Source organism: Propithecus coquereli, unplaced genomic scaffold, assembly GCF_000956105.1.
Source record: "Propithecus coquereli isolate 6110/MARCELLA unplaced genomic scaffold, Pcoq_1.0 Scaffold213, whole genome shotgun sequence".
Classification (NCBI taxonomy): Eukaryota; Metazoa; Chordata; class Mammalia; order Primates; family Indriidae; genus Propithecus; species Propithecus coquereli.
The window spans coordinates 2,339,249-2,361,212 of NW_012146412.1; the positions used below are offsets into that span (position 1 = coordinate 2,339,249).

The following is a 21,964-nucleotide window of genomic DNA, read 5'->3' on the forward strand; positions in this document are numbered from 1 at the left end:
CTAAGCCATTCCCTGAGCACCCGTCACTACACAAAGCTGCAAGGTACATGGCCCTAATCTTCGCTCTTCCTCGTCCATCTCAGCGCAATTCCACTAGAGTTGTCATTATTGGGGATCTAGAGCTTTCCCATCATCCTGGTTCTTAATTTCTCCAAGGTTTTCAGGCAAGTTCCAGAATTAAGGTGCTGATGAAAAGGGAACATTCTTTTCTGCTTGCCAAAGTAGGAATTACCCATTTCCATATGTTCAATGTTTTACCAAAAAGACAAACTATTTTTTTTAAGTTACTGAAGCAATAGAGCTACATTATGGGAAGCTTGAAAAAGAAAAAAAAAATTACCAATATAACTTCCTTCATCTTGTTATATTTCCTTTCACCTTTTTTCTATAAGCATGTTTTCCTAATTATAAACATAACCAACATAAAATTTCCTATCCCACTTTTTTCACTTAACATTGTATCACGTAAGAGCTTTTTCATATTGCTATTTATTCTTCATAACCATAGTTATAAATGGCTTCGTGGCATTCTACCAACTCAACATACCATAACCACATCAATCCATTCACTGAGTGTTAGACATCTAGTTCCTTTCAAGTTTTTGTGATCATAAATGACAACTCTAAGAGAATATCCTTATACATATGGTTTCCCCACACTTTGGACTATTTCCTATGGATATATTCCAAGAAGTTGGATAACTGAGTCAAAGGGTATGAATATTTTGCTAGCTTGTGATAAATACCGCCAAATTGCTTCCCAAGTGAGACTAGTCAATCTACCATGCCATAAGCAACACACTAATGTGCCAGACAGAGGATACCCTTGCTCTGGGTATTGACATTAACAAATGTCATTCTGTTAATCTAGTAGGTAAAGCATCATATGTTACATAAATTTAAGTTACGTATGAAGCTAAATATTTCCCCAGGTGTTTGTTGACTGGGTGGCTCTTCAGTGAGTCGTTTATGTTCTTGGATCATTTGCTCTGGTGTGTTGTTAACAGAGCTGCCCACAGCAGAGCTTTCCAGATGCTAGTGTGTATGTGAATCCTCCAGCGATCTTGCTGAAATGCAGACTGGCGTAGCAGGCCAGGGGCGGGGTTGGAGGGGGCCCAGATGCTGGTTTCTAACAAGCCCCTACATGACATGACGACAGTGGTCTGGAGCTGCACTCTGGGTGGAGCCTAAAGGATGCTGAAAGTAGGCTCTGTGCCCTGCCGCCAAAGCACCCTTCAGCTGTCTTCTTTGCTTAAGCTCAACCGAGGCTTCACAGCCACATGGCACGCACTGTGACAAGAACACAACACTGACCTCCTTCCCTTCATTACTGATTAGTCCCAGAGTTTTCCTTCTTTTGGGGTCAGAACATTTTATTTATGGTTTCTATTCAACTGGCAGTTCCTTTGATAAGCACAATGCCATGCTGCAGAACTGCCACGGAGGCTCCCGAGACCCTTGCTCTTCTGCCTTGGACTCTGTCAACTTTGGAACTGCCCTGCACCCAGCCTGCCAACATTGACTCAGAGCTCCAGAGAGTACGTGGCTTGTCCCTAGCCACTTATTCTCCCATCCAGGATCCGGGCTGTGTCCCAGTTGTTTAAGCTGAGACTATCCACAGGGAGACATTTAATGAAATGGAGCCAGGACTACCACAGAGGACCACCCAGACTCCCCTCCCTCCCACCCCCACCCATCCTGACACAGGGTGGGGTGCTCTGTCACGTGCAATGACTACACCATCTTCTACCCTGGGGACCCCCAAATTCAGGCCTGGGGGATCTCTGAGGCTGCAGAGGAACCGTGCTGCACCTCAGGCTTCCTGTCTGTGTAGAACTCAAGACTAGAGCACCCTCTGGAGAGGAAGGGGCAGTGGGAAGGCAGAAAGCCTGACAGAGAACACGTAGATGTCAAGTTCAGATAGAATCACAGAAGAGAAAGGGGGCAGAGAGCTGCCTGGAGTTTTATCTATTTTCTATCAAGACTCCTGGTGGAATAAAAACCTGTGCCCCAAATGCAGATTTTGTGCTCCCTACACCCCTATACCTGCCCCCACCCCACCCCACCCAAAAGGTGCTCCCTGCTCTCCCTCTTGTACCTTCACATATGCTGTGATCTTTTAGCTCAGGGGTCAGCAAACTACCTCCTATGGACCAACCCATCCCACTGCATGTCTTTGTAAATAAAGTTTTATTGCAACATGGCCGCTTCATCCCTTTACATATTATCTATAGCTTTTCTGTGCTACAAAGGCAGAGTTCAGTAGTGGCAGCAGAGCTGAGAGGCTGTGGCAGAGAACTTACGGCCTTCGAAGTCTAAAACATGTAGTATCTGGCCTTCTGCAGAAAACCTTTGCCAACTCCTGTCTTATCTCATTCTTTTAGGTCTGGCTGGACTCAAATACTTCAACTCCAGCCAGCAGCTCTCAGTCACCCCACAGCCCTGGCTCCTGAAGGCCTACTGTCTTCTACAGAGGGCCAGCGTGTTACTTTCTATGCCCAGCTTCCTCGTCTACAAAAATGGGGATTGTGACACCATGTCCCAGAGTTGTTAAGGAGTCAATGGACTATGAATGCCGATGTCCAAACAGTTGCCTGAAACAAACCAGCTGTACACACAACTATTCTCTTTCCATGACTGTTCACTTCTACTCTGCCAGCATGTAAAGAGCACCTGATGCTACCAGGCACAACAGGCACTCTCAGAAAAAGGAAAGAACTGGATTTTCTCTCTGGGGCTCAATGGCCAGGAGGTAAAGTGAACGCAGCAGAGACGGCTGTCCCAGAGCCAGGCGCAGGTGAGCAGTCGGCCCTCACTGGTGCAGACTGCAGTCTAGCAACCAAGGCTCTCTGGGTTTGCCCAGGAGCTACGAAACATACGTACATACAACAAAAGCTGTAAGACAGGAATGACTCAATGTAAATGCCAGAAATTAATCACAAGGGTGGAGAATTCAGTATTAGAATACAGGTAAAATGCAGAAAATCTCTACAATTAAAAGACTCCCAGAGGCACTTGGCAGTGTTGAGCAGCTACTAAAGCACTTTGAGGTAAGAGGGACTTGTGTTTGAAACCCCCTCTCCACTCCGCAGCAGAGTGCGGGCCAGTGAACCACTTTATATCCTCTCACGAATGCGGTCATGCCTGAATGAGATCACGTGTGTACACAGATTACCACAGAGCCTGGAAAAATGTAAGTCCTCAACAAGCCAAAGCTATCCACATGGAGAGGAACGTGCCAGGGAAATAACACCCATGAGATGCAGAGCCTATCCGTAAGTGCAGAGTGGAAAAGAACTCCTCTTTCATTACAGCACACGCAATGTGCAAAAAGAACCCCACCCAAAGTACCAACTGGTATGAAGCCAACTCCTTTTCCAGGCCAGACTTGCATCTTTTTCTGTGCTTAACACCCAAGGTGGGGCCGCAAGTGAAAATCACAAACACCGCACCTGGATGCAAACCACCAGGCTACCAGAAATCCCCAGAATAGGATTTTGTAACAATAGCTTTATTTTGCTATTTGTTTTATGTTTTCATTATACAGTCATATGCTGCATAATGATGTTTCAGTGAACCACGGACCACATATACAATGGCGGTCCCATATGATTATAGTACCGTATTTTCACCTTTTCTATGCTTAGAGACACAGATCTTCCCATTGTGTTATAGCTGCCTTCGGTATTCAGTACGGTAACATGCTGCACAGACCTGTAGCCTGGGCAATAGGCTGCACCATACAGCCTAGGTGTGTATTGGGCTACTCCATCTAGGTTTATGTTAACGCACTCCATGATGTTCGCACAATGATGAAATTGACTAAGGATGCATTTCTCAGAACACAGCCCCATTGTGAAGCGATACATGACTACATTTGGAGAGGTTCTGGGCTTATAAGAGGCCTGACTGCTGACTCTGCAGCGATCCAATAATGAAATCCCTTCCGGTACATTCTTAGCCACCCAGTCTCTGCACACATCCAGTGGTGACCTCCCCCTCTGCTAAGTAGTTCAGTCCTTCCTCATCAGCAATCATTACTAAAAGATTCTTCCTTATACTGTACGAGATCAAAATCTGTTCCCATGCCCACCCAGACCATTCGCCATCTGGTCTAGCTGTAACTCCCAGCTAAATTCACCTCTCAACCTCCAACATTTTCTGAAGGTAATGGTTCTACTGTATACTGAAACCAGAGGTGCTAAAACCACAGATGTGGAACTGAATTCTATAAAAAACCACATCATGGAACAATTCATAGAATATATGTTCTCTATCACACTCTGTTATCAAAGAGTTAGTTTTAGAAAATCCCAGTTAATACCATTCAGCAGAAAAATCAAAGTACTCGTTTTATAAAAGTCTACATTGTATAAATGTATGTATTTCAGAAGAACAAACTACTAGAACCGAAGTCTCTTAAATGCAAGAAACTACCGATAACTTATGCTGGTTCTCAAACCTAAACATTGCCACTGTGCTTCCATGTGGCATTTTGACATGACACTCACAACACACACTCTCACTCATACACTTAATCATTCCATACACAGCTGTGATACGCCTGCACATGCCAGGCATTGTGCAGAATGCTGTTCAGAACACAAAGTGGTAGGAAACAGCTCCTGCTCAAAAGAAAATTTAGCTTCTACACATCTAGGACTGCTTAAGCGTTTGGAAGGTTTGGACTGAATCATACCTGATTGATGGTCTTTTCCATTTGGACCAAGCCCAGGTTGGGTAGTGTGTTTTTTATAAAGTCAACTATGGTTTCTAGGTTTTCGTGCTGTAGAATCAAGGGCTTATGGCTTCCCAAGAGACTTAAAGCCACTTTAAATATGACCTCTGATCCCTGAAGAAAGATCATATCTGAGAAAACACAAATGAAAAAAGTTAAACCAGACCAGTTTCTGATGAAATATCCTTCCATTTCCTTTTCCACACATCATAGAGCAGGAGGGTGGGAAACATAACCCCAAACTGCAAACTTTATTTCCTTTTTAAAAGCCTGATATCTCAGATAGGGTTGTCAAGACAATATTGCAAATAGAAAAAAATAAACATGCTGCTAAGATTTTGTCACAGGTTCTGATAAATCTTTTTATTTTCACTCTGAAAATAAATTGAAACATGCTTCAAAAGTTAAATTTGGGAAGGAAAAAAGTTTTTATTAGTCTGTTTTTCCAGGAATGCTCTGGGTTTTAAAAGAGTTTCATGGGTAAACTGAAAAATTTTTATAGATACGGCATCAGAAATTTAGAGTAAATGAAAAAGTGCCTCTGTTTCCTCTGTTTTGAAATAAGGGATGGAATTAAAATATCTTTAAAAACTGTAAAACATCTGCACAATTGTAAAAGTACATTATTACATATAGGTTTACTGAATTTTAACATGATAACAAAGAACATTATTTCTCTCTGAGAAGTTCAAGGAACTTTGTCAAGATTACTCTCTAGTTCTTGCCATATTTTTTCTGACAATGGCTGACAAATGTCAGCAATTCCTATGTGACTTCACACAGTGAGAGGCAGGGCAAGTGGCCAAGGCAACCGGGCAAGCAGCATGCTGGCCCCACCTCCCCTTCCTCACGGAGTCAAAGCCCCTGGAAAAAAGAGTCAAATGTCCCAGGGCTAAAGCACAGCCACAGCACCTAATTATTGGGTGACTAAATTCAGGCAAGTTACTTAATAACTGGAATAATAATAGAAGAAAAAATATAATTTTAGAAATCAGAGCATAAATGTATTAGAGGTAACTTAATATTTCTTTTTTCTCTCTCTCTCTTTTGGCTGCAGTATAATGAAACAGACAAAGAAGTTGTAAATTTCAACTCACAGAAAACAAAAGCAGGTGAGAGAAAGAATCTCACATGATGCCTCTCCAGGTGGTTTAGTGTGGTAACGTTTAAAAGCCATTAAGAAACAGAAAGGCAAAGGCTGGATGCTGCTGTGCAAATGGGAAACTGAGTCAGAGTGGTTTCTGGACAAAGCACAGGGAGAAATGATAGACCCAGGTGCCTTGCTGGCTGGGTTGGCCCTTGAGATGGTCTGTGACCTCCATGAGCATTCATTAAGTGTCTGATATGTGCCAGGCACTGTATTAGGTACTGGGGATTAAGCTACGAACAAAGAACACACTGCAGAGGCGCCAACAAGTACTGGTTTGGTGGAGTTATGCCCAGGGTGTCATGAGAACAAAGAGGCAGGAAGGAGGTCCAAGGAAAGGCGACTGTTCGAAGACGCACAGAAACTCGCTAGGTAAGAAGTCAGAAGGAAAGGAGGGTGTGTGCAGAGAGGTGTGGAAGAACCGCCTCCTGTGCAGGAGCCTCCACACCGCCTGTGAGGCAGGAGTCCGGCTCTGTGGGGGACGTGGGCCAACAGCAGGGAGGCAGGGCCAAGCACCGAGGGCCTCTGCCCACGCCAAGCAGCTGTGCCCAGAGCAAGCAGGGAGTGACCGAAGGCCTTCTGTTCCTTTTACCCGAGTAGGTCAGCGCATTGCCAAGGAGATGATGCCAATGAGATCCAAGTTATGGGTCTGATCCCCGCAATGGCTAGTTAGCTTCAGACCAAGAACAGCCACCTTTCAAGGAGATCACGCTGATTGAGTCCTACCAGCAGACTCCCAAATGCTTGCTGCCAGCTGCAAGAGATGCCCGACTCATCACCACTCCTCCCACTTGAGTGCCCTTCCTCCCGAGGCCCAGGAAAGCTAGCCCAGAAGCTTCTGTTAGACCAGGGAGGTCTTAAATCAGATCATTTGGGTACATGATGAAGAAATGTGTCTGAAGGACTGAAAGAAGGACCCCTCAAGAAAGACCCCATTGGGAGGAAGGGGCTCCTAAATTTAACTGATGACACCTGGGGAAAATATTTATATAATTTAAACAATTAATACTTTTTTCTCCCTCTGGAAATTTTTTAAATTGTATGTTATTTTAAAATAAAGAAAAATGTTACCTATAAACCCACTGCCCCAACCCAACTATTTTTGTTTTGCTTGTCTTCTAATCCTTATACATTTGCATTATAGAATTTTAAAAAAATAGTAATTCTCCTTAGAAAAGTGAGCTGATGTCCTGCATTTGCAAACCACTGCAGGACACAGTGAATGGCTGGAGCCTGCCCCCAGGACGCTGCAGGAACCTAGCTCACACACTGTAACCCACTTCCTTCCAATGGACCTTTTTCCTGTCTCTTCCCTTCTCATCGCTTCTGCTTCAAGCCACCTAGAAACAGGCAAAGTGATTGTATCAGGCAGGAAGAGAGGGAATCTTAAATTTAGCTGACTTCACCACTTTTCATGTTATTCCTGAGAACAACACAAATAACTACTTTGCTTTGAAGCCCTGTCACTGTGCTACCACGCATTAGAACTCTGTATGAGACTCCCTGTGATCTGCAAGCAATCTTCCTGCGAGAACTCACACTGCATCTCCTTTCCAGCCACCCTGTCTTTGTCCAGGGCAGTCCTTCTACCTTTCTCCTGGGAGGCCGCAGTGCGTGGCTGTGGCACCCCCACATTCCCGCCAGGGACAGGGAGGGCGGGCAGTGAAGGCCGGTGACAGTGCTGCACAGAAGAGCAGCAGCACAGATTGCACGAACGCTCTCTTCATCACCACTGCTTCTCGTTACCCAAATAGCCACAGAAACAATCTTGTTTTTCCTATTTGCATCCTAGAGCTTTTCTGAAGCCTTCACTATTTTGCAGGTGGCTTCTGTGTTTTTTGCCAAACCCTTAGTTTTTATACTCCATCTCTTCTCGCATCTACTTGGCTGCATAACCAACAGAAAAACATCAGAGCCTAACACCACAGCCTCCTCCATCAGAAGCAAGCCAGCGTCTATTTTTCAGATTTTCCCCTCAAAGGAAGACGTGCCCAAACTAGAAAAATACAGGAGGAGGCTATTTTACATTCTGTGACACCAGAAAGCAGCACTGACATTCAGCACAGTGTGATCGCCATGTGAAGGTTCAGGTCATTGGCATCTGCCCTTCTGAGCAGCACATACAGTACTTAATGTGAGGTAATCAATTATGAGCTATGCCGATGCAAACTGAGAATCTTCTACTTATATATAAGATAGTGAACAGACAACAAAGGTCCATTTGTTTTTTCAAGGTTTATCCAGGCTTAAAGGCTTATAATGAAATGGGCCCCGGCTAAAAAAGACTCTGGTGCCTGAACAGCAGGCTTCGGAATTTAAAACTAAGCTATCTACCATCAAGGAGCTAAACAAACACGGTTCCAATGCTAAATATAGAAGTGATTTTTTAAAACCTATCTTTTCTGTGGAACCTAATAAGTTTGTTTTTAAGAACTGATAGATGGCAAGGATTGTCCAAAAAAAAAAAAAAAAAAACCCGGGCAGTTTTTGCAGAGTGACATCACAACCCAGTGTGGCCTTCAGATCCCACTTCCTGCCTATACCCGAGGAGCCCTTAGCCAGCTGGACAGGAACCCACTTAGTACAGCAGGGGTCTGTCGGATCCAGGAGTTAGGCAGACACTGGCATCTTTATGTGTAACGTATAAAGAATTCCAAGACCCACCGTTGCCTACATAATATAAGGAAAAATATCCTGCCAATACTGGCTTGAGCTTTTTTTAATGAAGTCATTAGAATGAACTACTCTCAAACAGAAGGGCTGTCTTTTCCAAAGTTTGCTTGTTTCTAGTGCCTTTTACCCACTTACGCAGCCTAAGGAAAGATTCCTCTCCTAGAGTCCCAGAACACTCTGCAGGCAGCAGCTTCCGTGCCTGGGTCCCAGGGGCACGGGTGACTCTGTCGTGGCTGCTCTGTTCACTCCAGTCTGTGGTCAGCCCAGCCCCCTTGGTAGAATTTTCTTCACAAACTGGATAATTTGATGCCTGAGCTGTTTACAAACCATTAGCAAACAGCACTCCCTCCTCCCTGTTTCCACCCGCACTCCCCTCCATGACCCTGTATGCAAAATTAGGAGAAATTGTAAGGGAGGAGGGTAGACTAATGACTTTCTTTTAATTTCCAGGGTAAGAAAAGTCAAAACCACAAAAATTATTGGCGAGAAAGATTGAAGCCTACAGCTACAGACCCTATAGTTTCTGTAACTCTTTTGTTAGTAAACTAAGCACACAATTTTGAGGCTTTTAGTTATTTTTGTTTTTTAACTATGGTATAAACCTTCATGAAATCTCACTAAAGATTTGTTTAATCAGGAGATAGATTTTAGTATCTATTTTATTTTAGTGATTATTTTTTTCAGGGACAGAAAATAAAAATCAATTTGGGGGGGTAAGTTGCACAAAAAGGGGTAGTTAATATTTTAAGAACATGGATTCTAGCAGAGCCAAATGGGAAATTCTTTAAGGTTCTTGTAGACAGAAGTGAATAATAAAAATCTAGTACTTTGAGGAAAAGAAGATGAGTCAATATTCACTTATATTAAAAAGCAACTTTTCAGATTTCTAGAATTTGCATATGCGAGATGTTTACCCAGAGTATGCCTAAAGTAGTACACTGTCTATGTTTCTGAACATTCCCTTTAAGACGTTCTCTAATCCTGAAAACAAATCTTAAGTATAAGATTACATGTTTTTAAGCTATCAAGTGACTGACCATAAATGACATTTAAAAACACTTGATATGTGATAACTATCAATTTTTTAGCAACCTCCTTTTTCACAATAAAAAAAAATTACAAAGAACCTGAATTGTCAAATATATTACTTTCGTTCTGAGGTTGGAAAAACCAACTGTGCAAGAATTGATCGTGCTCATAGTATTTCACTCGGCTCCTGACACCCAAACGGACGGCCCCATTCCTGCCAGCTCAAGGCAGTTTTGAGACTCTGCCTATGAACAGCTGCTTAACTTTCACAGAGACAATGTTCTCAAACAGTAAATCACGAAAACGGGATGGTTTTAATGTGAACACCTTGGCCCGGGGGGCGCGGGAGCGTAGGGGCTGTGACGTGGGCCCGGGCGGGCAGCTGAGGATGGACGGCGCGTCCTCCACGTGCAGGTGTCATTCCAAGTCCCATGCTGGTCTCCGAGAGTGACTTCAGAGGAAATGAAGATCCAGGGGCGGGGAAAGAAGAGATGCAAAGGGAATCTAGAAGGAGCAGTAGCCCAGAGGCCAGGGGTCCCATGAGTCAACAGTCACAACCCAGAGTGGCCGAGGAGGGTGACCGGCGAGAGATATACGCCGGAGGCTCCTCAGCCAAGTGTTCAAAATGTCCGCTCCAGGGAGAGCCTGGCGCTCAGAGGATCTGACTTAACCCCACAAGATGAAGCCAACAGGGAATCCCTGTGATCTCTAAAGTTAAGCAGGACTCGAAAGTCACAAACTCAACCCTGACTAAACTTACAATCCTAAACAATACCCTACTCTTGTACGAAATACAGGTATACGAAGAAGAATCACATAATAATAAATAATAATAAATTTCTCTCATCTAAGGAGAGAATGCTGGTTCTGGCAAACAGACTCACAAATGCTCACCGAAGACTCTGGCCACAAATCCCAGAGGGAACTGGGAGGCGAACACGGTGAGGAACCAGGGGGCGGCGTAGAGACTGGGGCCGATCTCGTGCTCCTCCAGGTGGTTGTAGAGGTCTCTGTGGTAATCGTGGAGCAGCCTTGAGAGCTGGTACATCTGGATCTGAGGGAGGACACCACAAGCAGTGAGACTTAGATGTCTAAGGCATGTATCAAGTTACTCATCCTACTCGCAGGGTGGGCGGAAGAGAGAATTACTAGCACTTTAAACATTCTATGTGGCTTGTGATATCCATGGATCCCAGCTATTCACTCGTCCACTGCCTGCTTCCTGGGTGCCTGCTGCGTGCCAGGCCCCGGCTGGGTGTAGGCCCAGAATGCGAACGTTTGGTCTTCTCCTATCGCTTCCTTTTTATTGTTCCTTGTGTTCCTTAGAAGAGAATCCAAACATCTGTCTTGTGCAAACATTTCATATACTCTCTTAGAAATTCACATTCTTAGCAAAACTCAAGCTCAGGGGAATTGGAAACAGAAAACCAGCCTGTCTGCTAAGAAAGGAGCATATTATGACCCCACAGAAAAAGTCCATTGTACATGTTCACTTAGTAAATTCCCCCTGGACCCCTGAAATTAGTCGATAGACAAGACAAGTGTAATTTCTTTAGGTTTATAACAGATTAAGTATATAGTCTGGGGCAAGTTAAAACAAGATGACTAGTGTTTGTCTTAAGATAAAATAACTTTTTCCAACTAAAGTTGAACTTCCAGGGTTCCTGCTTCAGGGAATGATGTGGTTCTGGCAGGAGGCTCAATCCAACTGCCAGTAGTCCCAAAATGAGTCCCAGGGCTCACAGAAGTCCTACAGCCACCCCAGATCTGAGCAGTCCCACGGCTGAGTCTAAAGAAGGGAGGGTGAGAATCCTACCGAGATGCTGCAAGTTGGGTATGTGCTGCCCAAACTGGGGCAAACACTCAAAACTGTATTAGAGGCTCAGACAACACAATCCCATGGAGCAACAGCTGTGGCTCCTCTGTATCTAACAGAGTCTCATCAACCAAGGCCACCAGCCCCCGAAAGAGTCATATGTTACGCTACATTATATAAAACTGAAAAATTCCGCTTCCTGCTGACAGTTGACCCTTCCTTAACGATAACGAAGGGAATGCAGGAAGAACCTCCCCGCACACGTGGAAAGTCATGTGGGTTAAAATCTTTCAGGGAATGAAACAGCTTCCTTTTATGAGATGTATGCTGTTACAGGTCGAGGTAAAAGGAGTTTGAATCACATAATTTGGTGCTCTCAAATGAAGTCCTTGGCTCTACTGTACCTTTCCCACGATACTTTCTTTGTAAGGCTCTGAAACCACTGTATCTTGCTGGTAAATGAACACGTGCACCAACATTCTAAGTGATGTTTAGAGCTGTCCCCAGCGCAGGGTCCAGACTTCGCCCCACCTCTGAAAGGCGCAGCATCACAGGAGCAGCACCTGGCACTCAGAACACCCGCTGTGCCCGGCTGTCCTCCGACAGATCCACTGACTCAGCAAAGCTGATGGGTGCCTGCTCCGTCCCAGATCCTGTCTTAGAAACTAGGGACTCAGCTCAAGACCAGTAAGTAAAATCCCTCCCCTCTCATGAAGCTTACATGCCAAGGGAAGTCAGAAAATCATCAGATAAATGCAGTAAACAAAAAAGATAATTTCTGTGAATTCAGTGAATGTGTTATGCAGAAGAAATGAGACAGGATAACGGTGGCACAGGAAGAGCTTCTCCCAGGACGTGACGTCTGAGCTGAACCTGGGATGACTGGGATCGGGGTGGGGTCCTTGGCAGAGGCAGGGAGGTTGGGGTTGGATCACCTGATGGTTCACGAAGGGTACACGGGGGAAGGCCCTGGAATCGGACAGGCCTGGGTTTAAACTCCATTTCTGCCACTCGCCAGCTGTGTGACCTGGCCCAATTACATCATCTCTTTGAGTCTCAGTTTTCCCATCCACAAATTGAGCCGATTCATAGTGTCTTCCTGCTATGCTATCATGGAGGCAACTACACAGAAGCACTTGAAACGCTGCCTAGCACAGAGCACACTATCAGCAATGACAGCTGTTACAACATCACCTGGTGGTGGAAGAGTTCCTCAGGTATACCTGGAGAGGGATAACAAACATTCTTAGCATCTGTTTTATTAAAGACATAAGGAACACTCCATACCTGTAAAATAATCATGTCCGGCCGATACTGTTTCCGCAGCCCCATGTCAAACATCAGAAACTTGAGCATTTTAAACGCTTCTTCCTCACTCATATGAAGAAGCAAAATGCCTGCTACAAAGCTGAGACCTTGGCAATATCCTACTTCCTGGTCTAGAAGGGAGTAGGCCTTCAAAATGTTATAAAGGGACAGCTGCCCTGCTCCAAGCTGGGCAGAGAAGTACGGGTGTGTTGGAAATGTTCTCCCTGTGAAAAGAATACATTTTAGTTGTAATCAAAAAAGAAAGAAAGAAAAATAAATCCAGTGTGCTTCAGGTGAAAGCACTGTCTTCAGCAGCTGCACTGTAACAGCCATCAGCCTTTACCACTATGCTCCGTAAACAAGATCAGCTGGTTGTTCCTGGAATCATGTTCACAATTAAAAATCAGCAATTATTCATGTTCTGGTGGTGGTTAAGGTGAAAGAAATTAGAACCACCTTTGGTCCTACAAATATCTGGATTTCGATCTAAAACAAAGAGAAGACTGTTGGTCCTCTAGACATAACTTCCACCACCCCCCACCCCAGCATCAGCTGAGTGCGGTTAAAAGGACTCGCCTTGCTACACACCATCCCTAGACCAGCTTTTCCCAGGCTGCGCATATTTTGCCTGCAAATGCTTCACACCACATGAATGTTTCTGTACTTTAAACCACAGGCAGTGTTTTGAAACAGCCTGAAGAGCAGCAGGTGTTTTCTTTTACACAAAACAGTTACCTTCCAGAAAAAGGGTGTTTTGTTTTTTTTTTTTAAAGGCTCTCAACATCCTGATTGTTTTCACAAAAAGCTGGTATTCAAATAAGGCTTAAATGCTTCCTTTGTCCAGGAGGCTTTGTGGCTGATACTTGTCAAATCTCCTCTCCCCTCCTCTGGAATGTGAGTGATGGGGAAGCATCGCTTCCAGGGAGCAGAAAAGTGACTACAGGGAAGAAAGGTCTGGAGCCCAGCCACTGGCAGCCAGGGCCAGGCGGGGAGCCAGGTGAGAGTTACGGACCCGTCTGGATCAGCAAAGGCAGAAGGGCGTCTAGGCCGCACCATGACCATACGACGCAGCAAAGGGTAGAGGATACAGTCAGGGTTCTTCCTCAGCTGAGTGAGAAAGCGTTTAATCAGTCCACACGGTTCATCTGAACTTGGTTTAGAAGGATGGCCACAGTCTCCTAACTACTGCCTGGATTTATTGTCCTGTATTCACTTCTTGCCTCTTCTACCTCTTCCCCCAACAAAGCTTCTCCCAATATACCCTGCGCTACTAGGGAGCAATCAATAGCTCCCCAGTGCTCCAAGAACAAATTCTCCACTCTATTAGCCTGAAGCCCCACACAATCACCCTCCCAGCTTGATCCTCTCCTCCAGGGCTTAACACAGGCACTGGGAGTGGGGGCTCCTGGGGTCTCTGATCCTCTCTGGGCTGTGTGCAGAACTGAGCGTGTGTGTGAGTACAGTGAGCATGGTTAAGCCAGTGCATGTTCCTAGCCTGGAGCAGCATGTGCAACCGAACTGTAATGCGAGCACACTGGTGCTTCATGGGGTGTGTGGCCACAGGCCTGGCAGGCACTCGAGTTCTGCTCCGGAGTCCCTGGTATGGGAGTGAAAGGGCTCGACGCCTTTCTAACCAACCACAGACTTTGAACATTATCCATCTTACCAGCAAAAAAAATTATACGTGGCATCCCTTATGCTAAGAACAACCCTCTGATGTGCATCTTAATGGCGTCTGAAGTAAATACGCAACTAGCTCTGGCACGTAGGTAGTTCAAGGTAGACTATCGGGTTCTCCAAACTTCAGCCTCCTCTCCTTCAACATGGGCGCCCACCGTGCTGAGTGGGGGGCTGTGCGCAATGCCTGCTGCGAACAGTTGCTATGGATGGTGTTCAGTCATGGGCGACAGTTTCCAGATACGACATACACATCACTCAAACCCAGCTTCTACCCAAGACAGGGAAAAAGGGCACACGTAAGACAGTTCTGTAGCATGAAATAATGTATCTTTGAGGCAGAGGAACAGCCTTGCAGAACCGTTACTCTATTAACTATAATATTCCACATAAGCCTGAAAATTCACTTTCTATCAGACTTCCAGAGGCAAAGGAAAGGAAAATTTCATCCCAGCAACTGATCTTCATGAAATTTGGAATTCACAAATATCTAGAACTGAAAATATGAGTTCTAAATAATAACAATAAACATCACCACCATCTAGATTCCCGAAAACAGCTGTGCACTCCAAACTTTCAGATCTTTAGTTATTACTCAAACCAGTCAAGTCTTCCATATTGCAGTTTCAGAAACTGTAACTGTTTTCTTTACACAAGAAACCTGCCCTGAACAAACCTGGCCAACCTAAAACACATTTTCCAGTGTGTTCCATGAGATGCCCAAATGTACCTTCCTGTCCCACAGAGTGTTGAGACTTAGCGCAGCAAGAAAGGCCTCCGAGCCCACTGTCCGCTACCAGGTTGGGCAACCAGCCACAAGCCTCTGGCTCTAGCTCTTGACCAACGGGAGAAGCAGAATGCCTGCCCTTCTGACTCTGCTGTACAGCCCATGCTTTATGCTACTGATAAAGTCTATTTGGGGGAGATACTGCTTTCCTATTTTACATTCTTCTTGGCCAGTGGTTCTCAGTCTGAGGACCCGTGGGGGTATCTTAGACCCTTTTAGGGGACCATGAGCTCCTCCCTCTTTTTTCCAACTACAGATCTGGGCAAGGTCAGCTTTTTCTTCATATACGTCAAATAACACAATCACAACAGACTGAATGAAGCAAATATGATAATCTGGTATACTCTACTAAATCAGACATTAAATAGATTTTTTTAATGTAAAAACAACGTCACTCTTCTCGCTAATTTTTTTTATTTTAGAAAATCATTTTTCATAATATTTTATATGAGTTTACTGTACTTATTTTAAAATACTTTCTCAGTTTTAATTAATTTCTAATATGGTAATAAACACTGACAGAAATTATTCATGTAAACAAAAGCTCTTTGGGCTCCGTGGTAATTTCCAAAGTGAAAGGGATCCCGACATCAAGGATGGATCGCTGTTTGGGAACTGGTATTCCAGGCTAACACGACAACCACCCTCGCTCCAGAGCACGCACAAGTGAGGAGGGAAGGCAGGCCACGTGGGCAGAGAATGGACCGGTGAGGTTAAAGGCATTCCCTGGAGAATCCGCACTCACATAGCCCAGTGTGGAGCAGTGCAGCCCTCCAGCCCCAACGCGGAAGTTATTATGCCCACACTGCGAAGGCAAAACTGCACGTCACGAAGACCACACACCTGGCGCGCACCTGCAGCAGGGGGCCAGGGCCCAGGGCAGTGCACGCCCAACAACGTGTTCAGCCCCTTGCACCCCACTGCTCACTCAAAGCACATGAACTACGAGCAAAATGCTGTTTACTGTCTGTTGTCTTTGTTCAAAGGTTGTGAAAAGATTCCAGACCCAGGCTCTGCTTTAACAAGACAGGCCGTAGCAGGTGCACACCCCTCAGGACAAGCACTCTGGCTCTGGAAGACTCCAGCTTAGGAAAAAAATGCCTCATTTCTGCCAACCTAGAGGGAAACTGGGTAGAAACCGTGGAACATTCCTACAGATACATTGGGATATGAGGCTTGCCTCTTTAAACTGTATTTTACAGAAATGCAGGTCCTTTAAATTTTTCTCTTAAGTAGAGTCTACCTTCATACACAAAATGAGAATGGGATTGTTAAGTGGGGAGTGTCAAACACAAGCACAAAGAAACCCCCTTATTCACATTAAAAAGACATGCGACAATGCTGTATCTGTGTGTCTAAATGTAGAAACATGCTGCAAAGACCTACAAGGTGACCAATCTCTAAATGACCTAGAACTTAATTTTCATGAAGTGTTGCACAAACTGAGTGTTCCTAAGGAATTACTCATCTAAGGGATGTTTTTCCAGGATGAATTTTTTCCTTGTCCATCCCTTGGAGGGTGAAGAGCTTTCATCTAGCAGTTTTCAAGCAGGAATCAATCACATTAGGGTCACCTGGGGGCTTGTTAAACATGCACATCGCAGGCCGGCCCTTCACTCAGAAATTCTTAAATCAGCAGCAGGTCAGGGATGTGACCTCAGGAATGTGTTTTTCACTAGCTCCTCAAGAGATGCTGCAGGTGGTCCCTGCACAGTGCTGGCAGAAACCCTACCCAATCTTAGAGTGCCCCCCCTTGTTCTATTCAGGGCCCGCATGGCTTCAGCTTGGGCAAGACCTCTGGTCATCTCAGCTTTGTTTACTACCCGGCAGCTGCTACAAGAGGCCAGAGGTCTCCTGAGGCAAACACAGGGCCACCTGCAAAGCTATTCAGTCTCATGGTGGCTCTGAACAGTTGACTAACAAGTTTCTTTCTTTTGCCCCTTTCACCAGGAGCCTGGAGATTCTTGTGTCTCCAGGGAGCGGTACAGGCAAACCAGCAATCCCACACTGACTCTCTGACTTCCCAGCCCCGGGTCCCTCCTTTGCAGAAAGAAGAGTAACCCTACAACCAAATGACCTCCAAGACTCCTTCCTGGATGAGGACCCGTGATCCTAACATCTTCTTAAATTGTTGCATTTAGCTCTGAGCAGAATTTGAAATGAGAGACTGGCAACAAAAATACCCTTTGTATCATCCTCAGAATTTTCAGTCATTCGGTCATCAGTTGTCTAGTGTCCATCTTCCCACTAGAATGTGTGCTTCCTGGAGTCCAGGGAATCCAGCAGGCGCTCAAAGAAGATCTGTGGAATCACTAATGGCAAGGTTGGGAGACCTTGCAAAGCTCATCTACTGTTATTTCTAGGAAACAAGTGACTGAGTCCAGGGACTGCTGGGGCTGGCTCCTACCGGCTCTGTTTGTGCACTTCTGTGATTGGTGCCTGCTCTATGATCGGTGACATCAAGTTGGTAGCTTAAAATTGGCTATGACAGGAGTAGCTACACCATGGAAATCTGCAAATACTGAACACCAACGCTTCTTTTGAGAGTTTGGGAGGAGCTGCTTGTTAAACATTTGCCAGCACACCACTGACTGAATTGAAGGAGGCAGGAAGATTCCAGACCTTTATGAAGGGAAGTGAAATCACACCCCACTTTACTCTTTCCTTTTATCATCCGCATTTAGTTATCTCATTTTGACGTTAAAGGGCCTATTTAGAATGACCAAACAAATATGATTTCATGATGTGACCCTGATAATATCAGAAACGATGGCACACTGTTTGGAATAATGCACGTAGCCACTGGTGCAAGACTCTATTAGACTCTTAAACTATGACTGTTCAACTGACCTCCATACAGGAAAGTCCCAAACTAGACAGACAGGTGCATTCCATAACAACAATGCTGCACGATACATTTTAGCTACTTTTCTGTCTTCACCATTGAGGTTTTTAGTCTCTCACTCAGGACTTCAACTCAAAGATGAAAGCGAAAGCAGTGCTCCCCCAGCACTCCTCTGTTGGTAATGAGCGGCTGATTGTGTATCGTTTCAATCTTTGTCTTTTTAAAAACTATTCAAGAGACAAGGTACCACCCAGTTTCTAAAATAAAATTGCCCAAGGCACACACACAAAATGCTTCCTACAATTTTTTTGATGAATTCAATTATAAGCAGTACAGCAGCTAGGGAGTAGCTCCTGTGATTAAACCAAGCCTTGGTTCTGAACACCTAAATGTTTTCCAGGATGTTCCTTCAGCTGACTATAAAAACCTCCTATCAATACTGGAATTACTGAACTGAACCACAGTTATGACTGCAGCCTTAATGAACACCCGCCTCCACGCCAAGCAGAGTTAACAAGCTGCCCAGTGAAAATACAGAGATTTTTATATACTTCAAGAAGACATTTGTGATTACCCTAGGGCTTTTTAAATTAAAAGTCTAAGTAGTAAATTCTAACTGCTAAACCTAAAGGCAAAGCACTAAATAACCTGGACAGTCTCTTCAGATTTTTCAAGTGAGTGAAACTTCCATTTTCATCTCCAATCGATAGTGCAGACTTACCAAGGTCAATGAGAATCGCGTGCTGCTGGGAGGTGAGCTGTTTTAGGAGTTCTTTGTATGGCACGTCCTTTGGCTGCTGTTTACTGGGAAACTGGTGTTTAAGGTGGAATTGCTCAGCTAGAAATTTCCAGATTTCACCTCGGTGATGACGTGGCACACCTTTAAAAGGGAGAGCAGAAGATACAGAGAGACTTTATGCAGAGAATACAACTTAATAAAAATGAGCTGTGTTTCATCCATGGATCCAAGGCTTGCTCCATTAGGAATCAACAGCGTAGGAACAGAAGAGAAGCAGCCAAAACACCATCCTGTTTACTCCCTTCCTCCATGCCACCCGTGGTCCGCTCACTGCTATAGCCCCTTCCCGCTCACCTTTCAAATATGTCACGTTCTGTGTTAGACTCTGCAAGCAATAAACTGATGAGTGTGACACGAGCCCCTATCTGGTGCCAATTAGTAACGTTCTAGGGATGTAAGACCAAGCATGAAGAACTATAATGCAAAACGTGATCTCATAAAAAAGGCAGAATCAAATTGGGGTAGCGCTCAGCTGAAGGAGAGCCGGCTCATTTCTAATGAGCAATGGAGGTTTCCCTCCATTGCTTCATTTGGGCCAAGCCTTAAGGATGATGGGAAAGAAGAGAAAAGACCAACCAGACAGAAGGGACCTGAGTGTTCCAGCTGGCCTTGGGCACAAGGGTGCTTGTAAGGAGGGAGCAGTTGCCAATAAGGCTGGAAGGGTTTTGTCTGAGGCAAAATTGAGGGTAAGAAACCCACCTTTTGTTGCGTAGCTCTAAGGCTGTGGTCCCCAACCCCCCGGCTGTGGCCTGACACCAGTCTGTGGCCTGTGAGGAACCGGGCTGTGCAGTGTATCGCCCACCTGCCCACTGCCATATCCTCCGCCCGGGGGAAAAACTGTCTTTCATGACACTTAGGGACCAGGCCGCACAACAAGAGGTGAGTGGTGGACCAGCAAGAGAAGCTTCACCTATTTTACAGCCGCTCCCCATCACTCGCATTGCTGCCTGAGCTCTACTCCCCACAACCCCCCATTCTCCGTCCACGGAAAATTCATCTTCCATGAAACTGGTCCCTGGTGCCAAAGAGGCTGGGGACCGCTGCTCTAAGGAACCACTGAATGTTGTTGAGCTGGAGAAGGACAGCCTAATCCAAGCTGAGATGCTGGAATTTTGACTAGACATCTTTCTGCCCAGAAAGGGCCCAGAGACTGGGCAGGAGACCGACTGCAAAATCATGCCATTTGAGCATTCACCAGAGATCTAAAAACTAGAAAATGATCCAAGAGCCTCCACCTAATATTTTTAACATAATTAACTAGAATACTCAAAGTGATTAAAAATGTTGTCTAAAACTAAGAAAAATTTTCTTAAAGCCAATGATGTTATTTAGGGCAAACCTAATTAGAAAAAAAATGACAGTTTGGAATCACAATTCTCTGGTTTGTTATTTAGCTACTACAAGGCCCAAATGTGGAAGGGGGAGAGAAAGAAGAATGTAGGATAAGACACCAAATCTTTCCCATCTCTTGGGATAAAAGGAACCTCTGAATTAGGGATTAATCTTTCTTTCCATCCAGAAAAAACTGTGACAACTTTGTACACTTCCCTGCCACTCGGAGAGCCTACTCAGGCAGATGGTTTTGCTAGTTTCTATCTCTGGTCATCTTTGAGAGAAGTTTCTGTTCTGGAAAGATAGAAGCTGCAACAGCAGATGGCATTTATTACAAGGCCACTATGAACTGTCACCTTTCTAAGCACTTATGTGTGTTGGCCCATACTGTCCTCATAACCTTCTAAGGGAAGTATTATGATTATCCTCATGGTGAACTTGAGGAAAGAGGCCAATGACAACAGCTCCCTCACCCAGGATCACCCGGCTGGTTAGTGACAGCCCAGGGACAGTGACCATCATTTTCTCTGGATGTTCTTCCTGTTGGAACTGTCACACACGGCCACTACTCAGTTGGGGATTAGAGAAAAAATATTTTGTTCCTACCTGGCAACTAATAATAAAATAATCATTTGTGGATTTGAAACAAATAGTAATCAATTTCACTTATTAACAGAATAAGGAACTATTTAGAAAGTCTCATGCAGCCACCTCTTGGAAATACTTAAGGTGTAGTAAGTACTTTTTTTCCTCTGTTTTTTTAAACACAAAGCAGTTGTTTTAAAACAAAAAGTTAGGCTGTGGGAGAAACACAGGGCCCCCCTTAAGCATGACTATCCTGCACCTTCTCTAATTTTACTTTAGCATTAATCTAATGACCCTGTAGACTAAATTGAATGGTGGCCCCTCAAAAAGATATGTCCACTTCCTAATCTCTGGAACCCGTGAATGTTACCTTCTTTGGAAAAAGGGTCTCTGCAGATATAATTAAATAAGGGTCTTCAGATGACGATTATGCAGGATTCAGATCCTGGATTATCCAGGCAGGCCCTATATCCAGTGACAAGTATCCTTATAATAGATGCAGAGAAGACAAGAAGAGAGTCAGTGTGACCACAGAGGAACAGACTGGAGTGACGTGGCATGGCCACAAGTCAAGAAAGCCAACAGCCACCAGCAGCTGGGAAGGCCAAGTGCAGCCCTGCCAACACCCTGTTTTTGGAATTCTGGCCAGACAGGTGAGAGAAAAAATTGTTTTTTCTGGCTGCAGTGTTGGCTCACGCCTGTAACCCTACCAGTTTGGAAGGCTGAGGTGGGAGGATGCTTGAGGCCAGGAGTTCCAGACCAGCCTGATCAAGAGTGAGACCCATCCTCTACAAAAAGTAGAAAACTTAGCCAGGCATGGTGGCGTGCACCTATAGTCCCAGCTACTCAGGAGGCTGAGGCAGGAGGATCGCTTAAGCCCAGGAGTTTGACACTGTACTCTAGCACAGGCAACAGACCAAGACCCTATCTCAAAAACAAACAAAAAAACTGTTGTTTCAGCCACCAGTTTTATAGTAATTTGTTATGGCAGCAGCAGGAAACTAACATACCCTGATATCTGCTTTTTTATGTTATTCTATTTCTTTTCTCCTTCTCCACTATTCCTGCTCAGAGATGTATCTTGGGGACACACACTCACTCTCACACACATGCACATGTATACACACACATCTCTAATACTTCAAATCCTAAATAGAAGTAAATGTGGGGCCAGGACCGGTGGCTCACACCTGTAATCCTAGCACTCTGGGAGGCCGAGGCGGGAGGA

At 44.8% G+C, this 21,964-nt stretch overlaps 1 protein-coding gene across 5 annotated transcripts in view; it reads right to left on the bottom strand.

Annotated features, from left to right (window-relative positions):
• The window catches only part of TBC1D1 (TBC1 (tre-2/USP6, BUB2, cdc16) domain family, member 1), a 214,635-nt gene that overhangs the window by 7,005 nt on the left and 185,666 nt on the right, over positions 1–21,964 (bottom strand). For all 5 annotated transcript variants that reach the window (XM_012644492.1, XM_012644490.1, XM_012644491.1 and 2 more), the window contains 4 exons: positions 18,742–18,900; positions 12,691–12,935; positions 10,482–10,641; positions 4,700–4,869 (listed from right to left, as the gene is read on the bottom strand). In XM_012644492.1, coding sequence (XP_012499946.1) covers positions 4,700–4,869; positions 10,482–10,641; positions 12,691–12,935; positions 18,742–18,900 — 734 coding nt within the window. The remainder of the gene's footprint in view (positions 1–4,699; positions 4,870–10,481; positions 10,642–12,690; positions 12,936–18,741; positions 18,901–21,964) is intronic.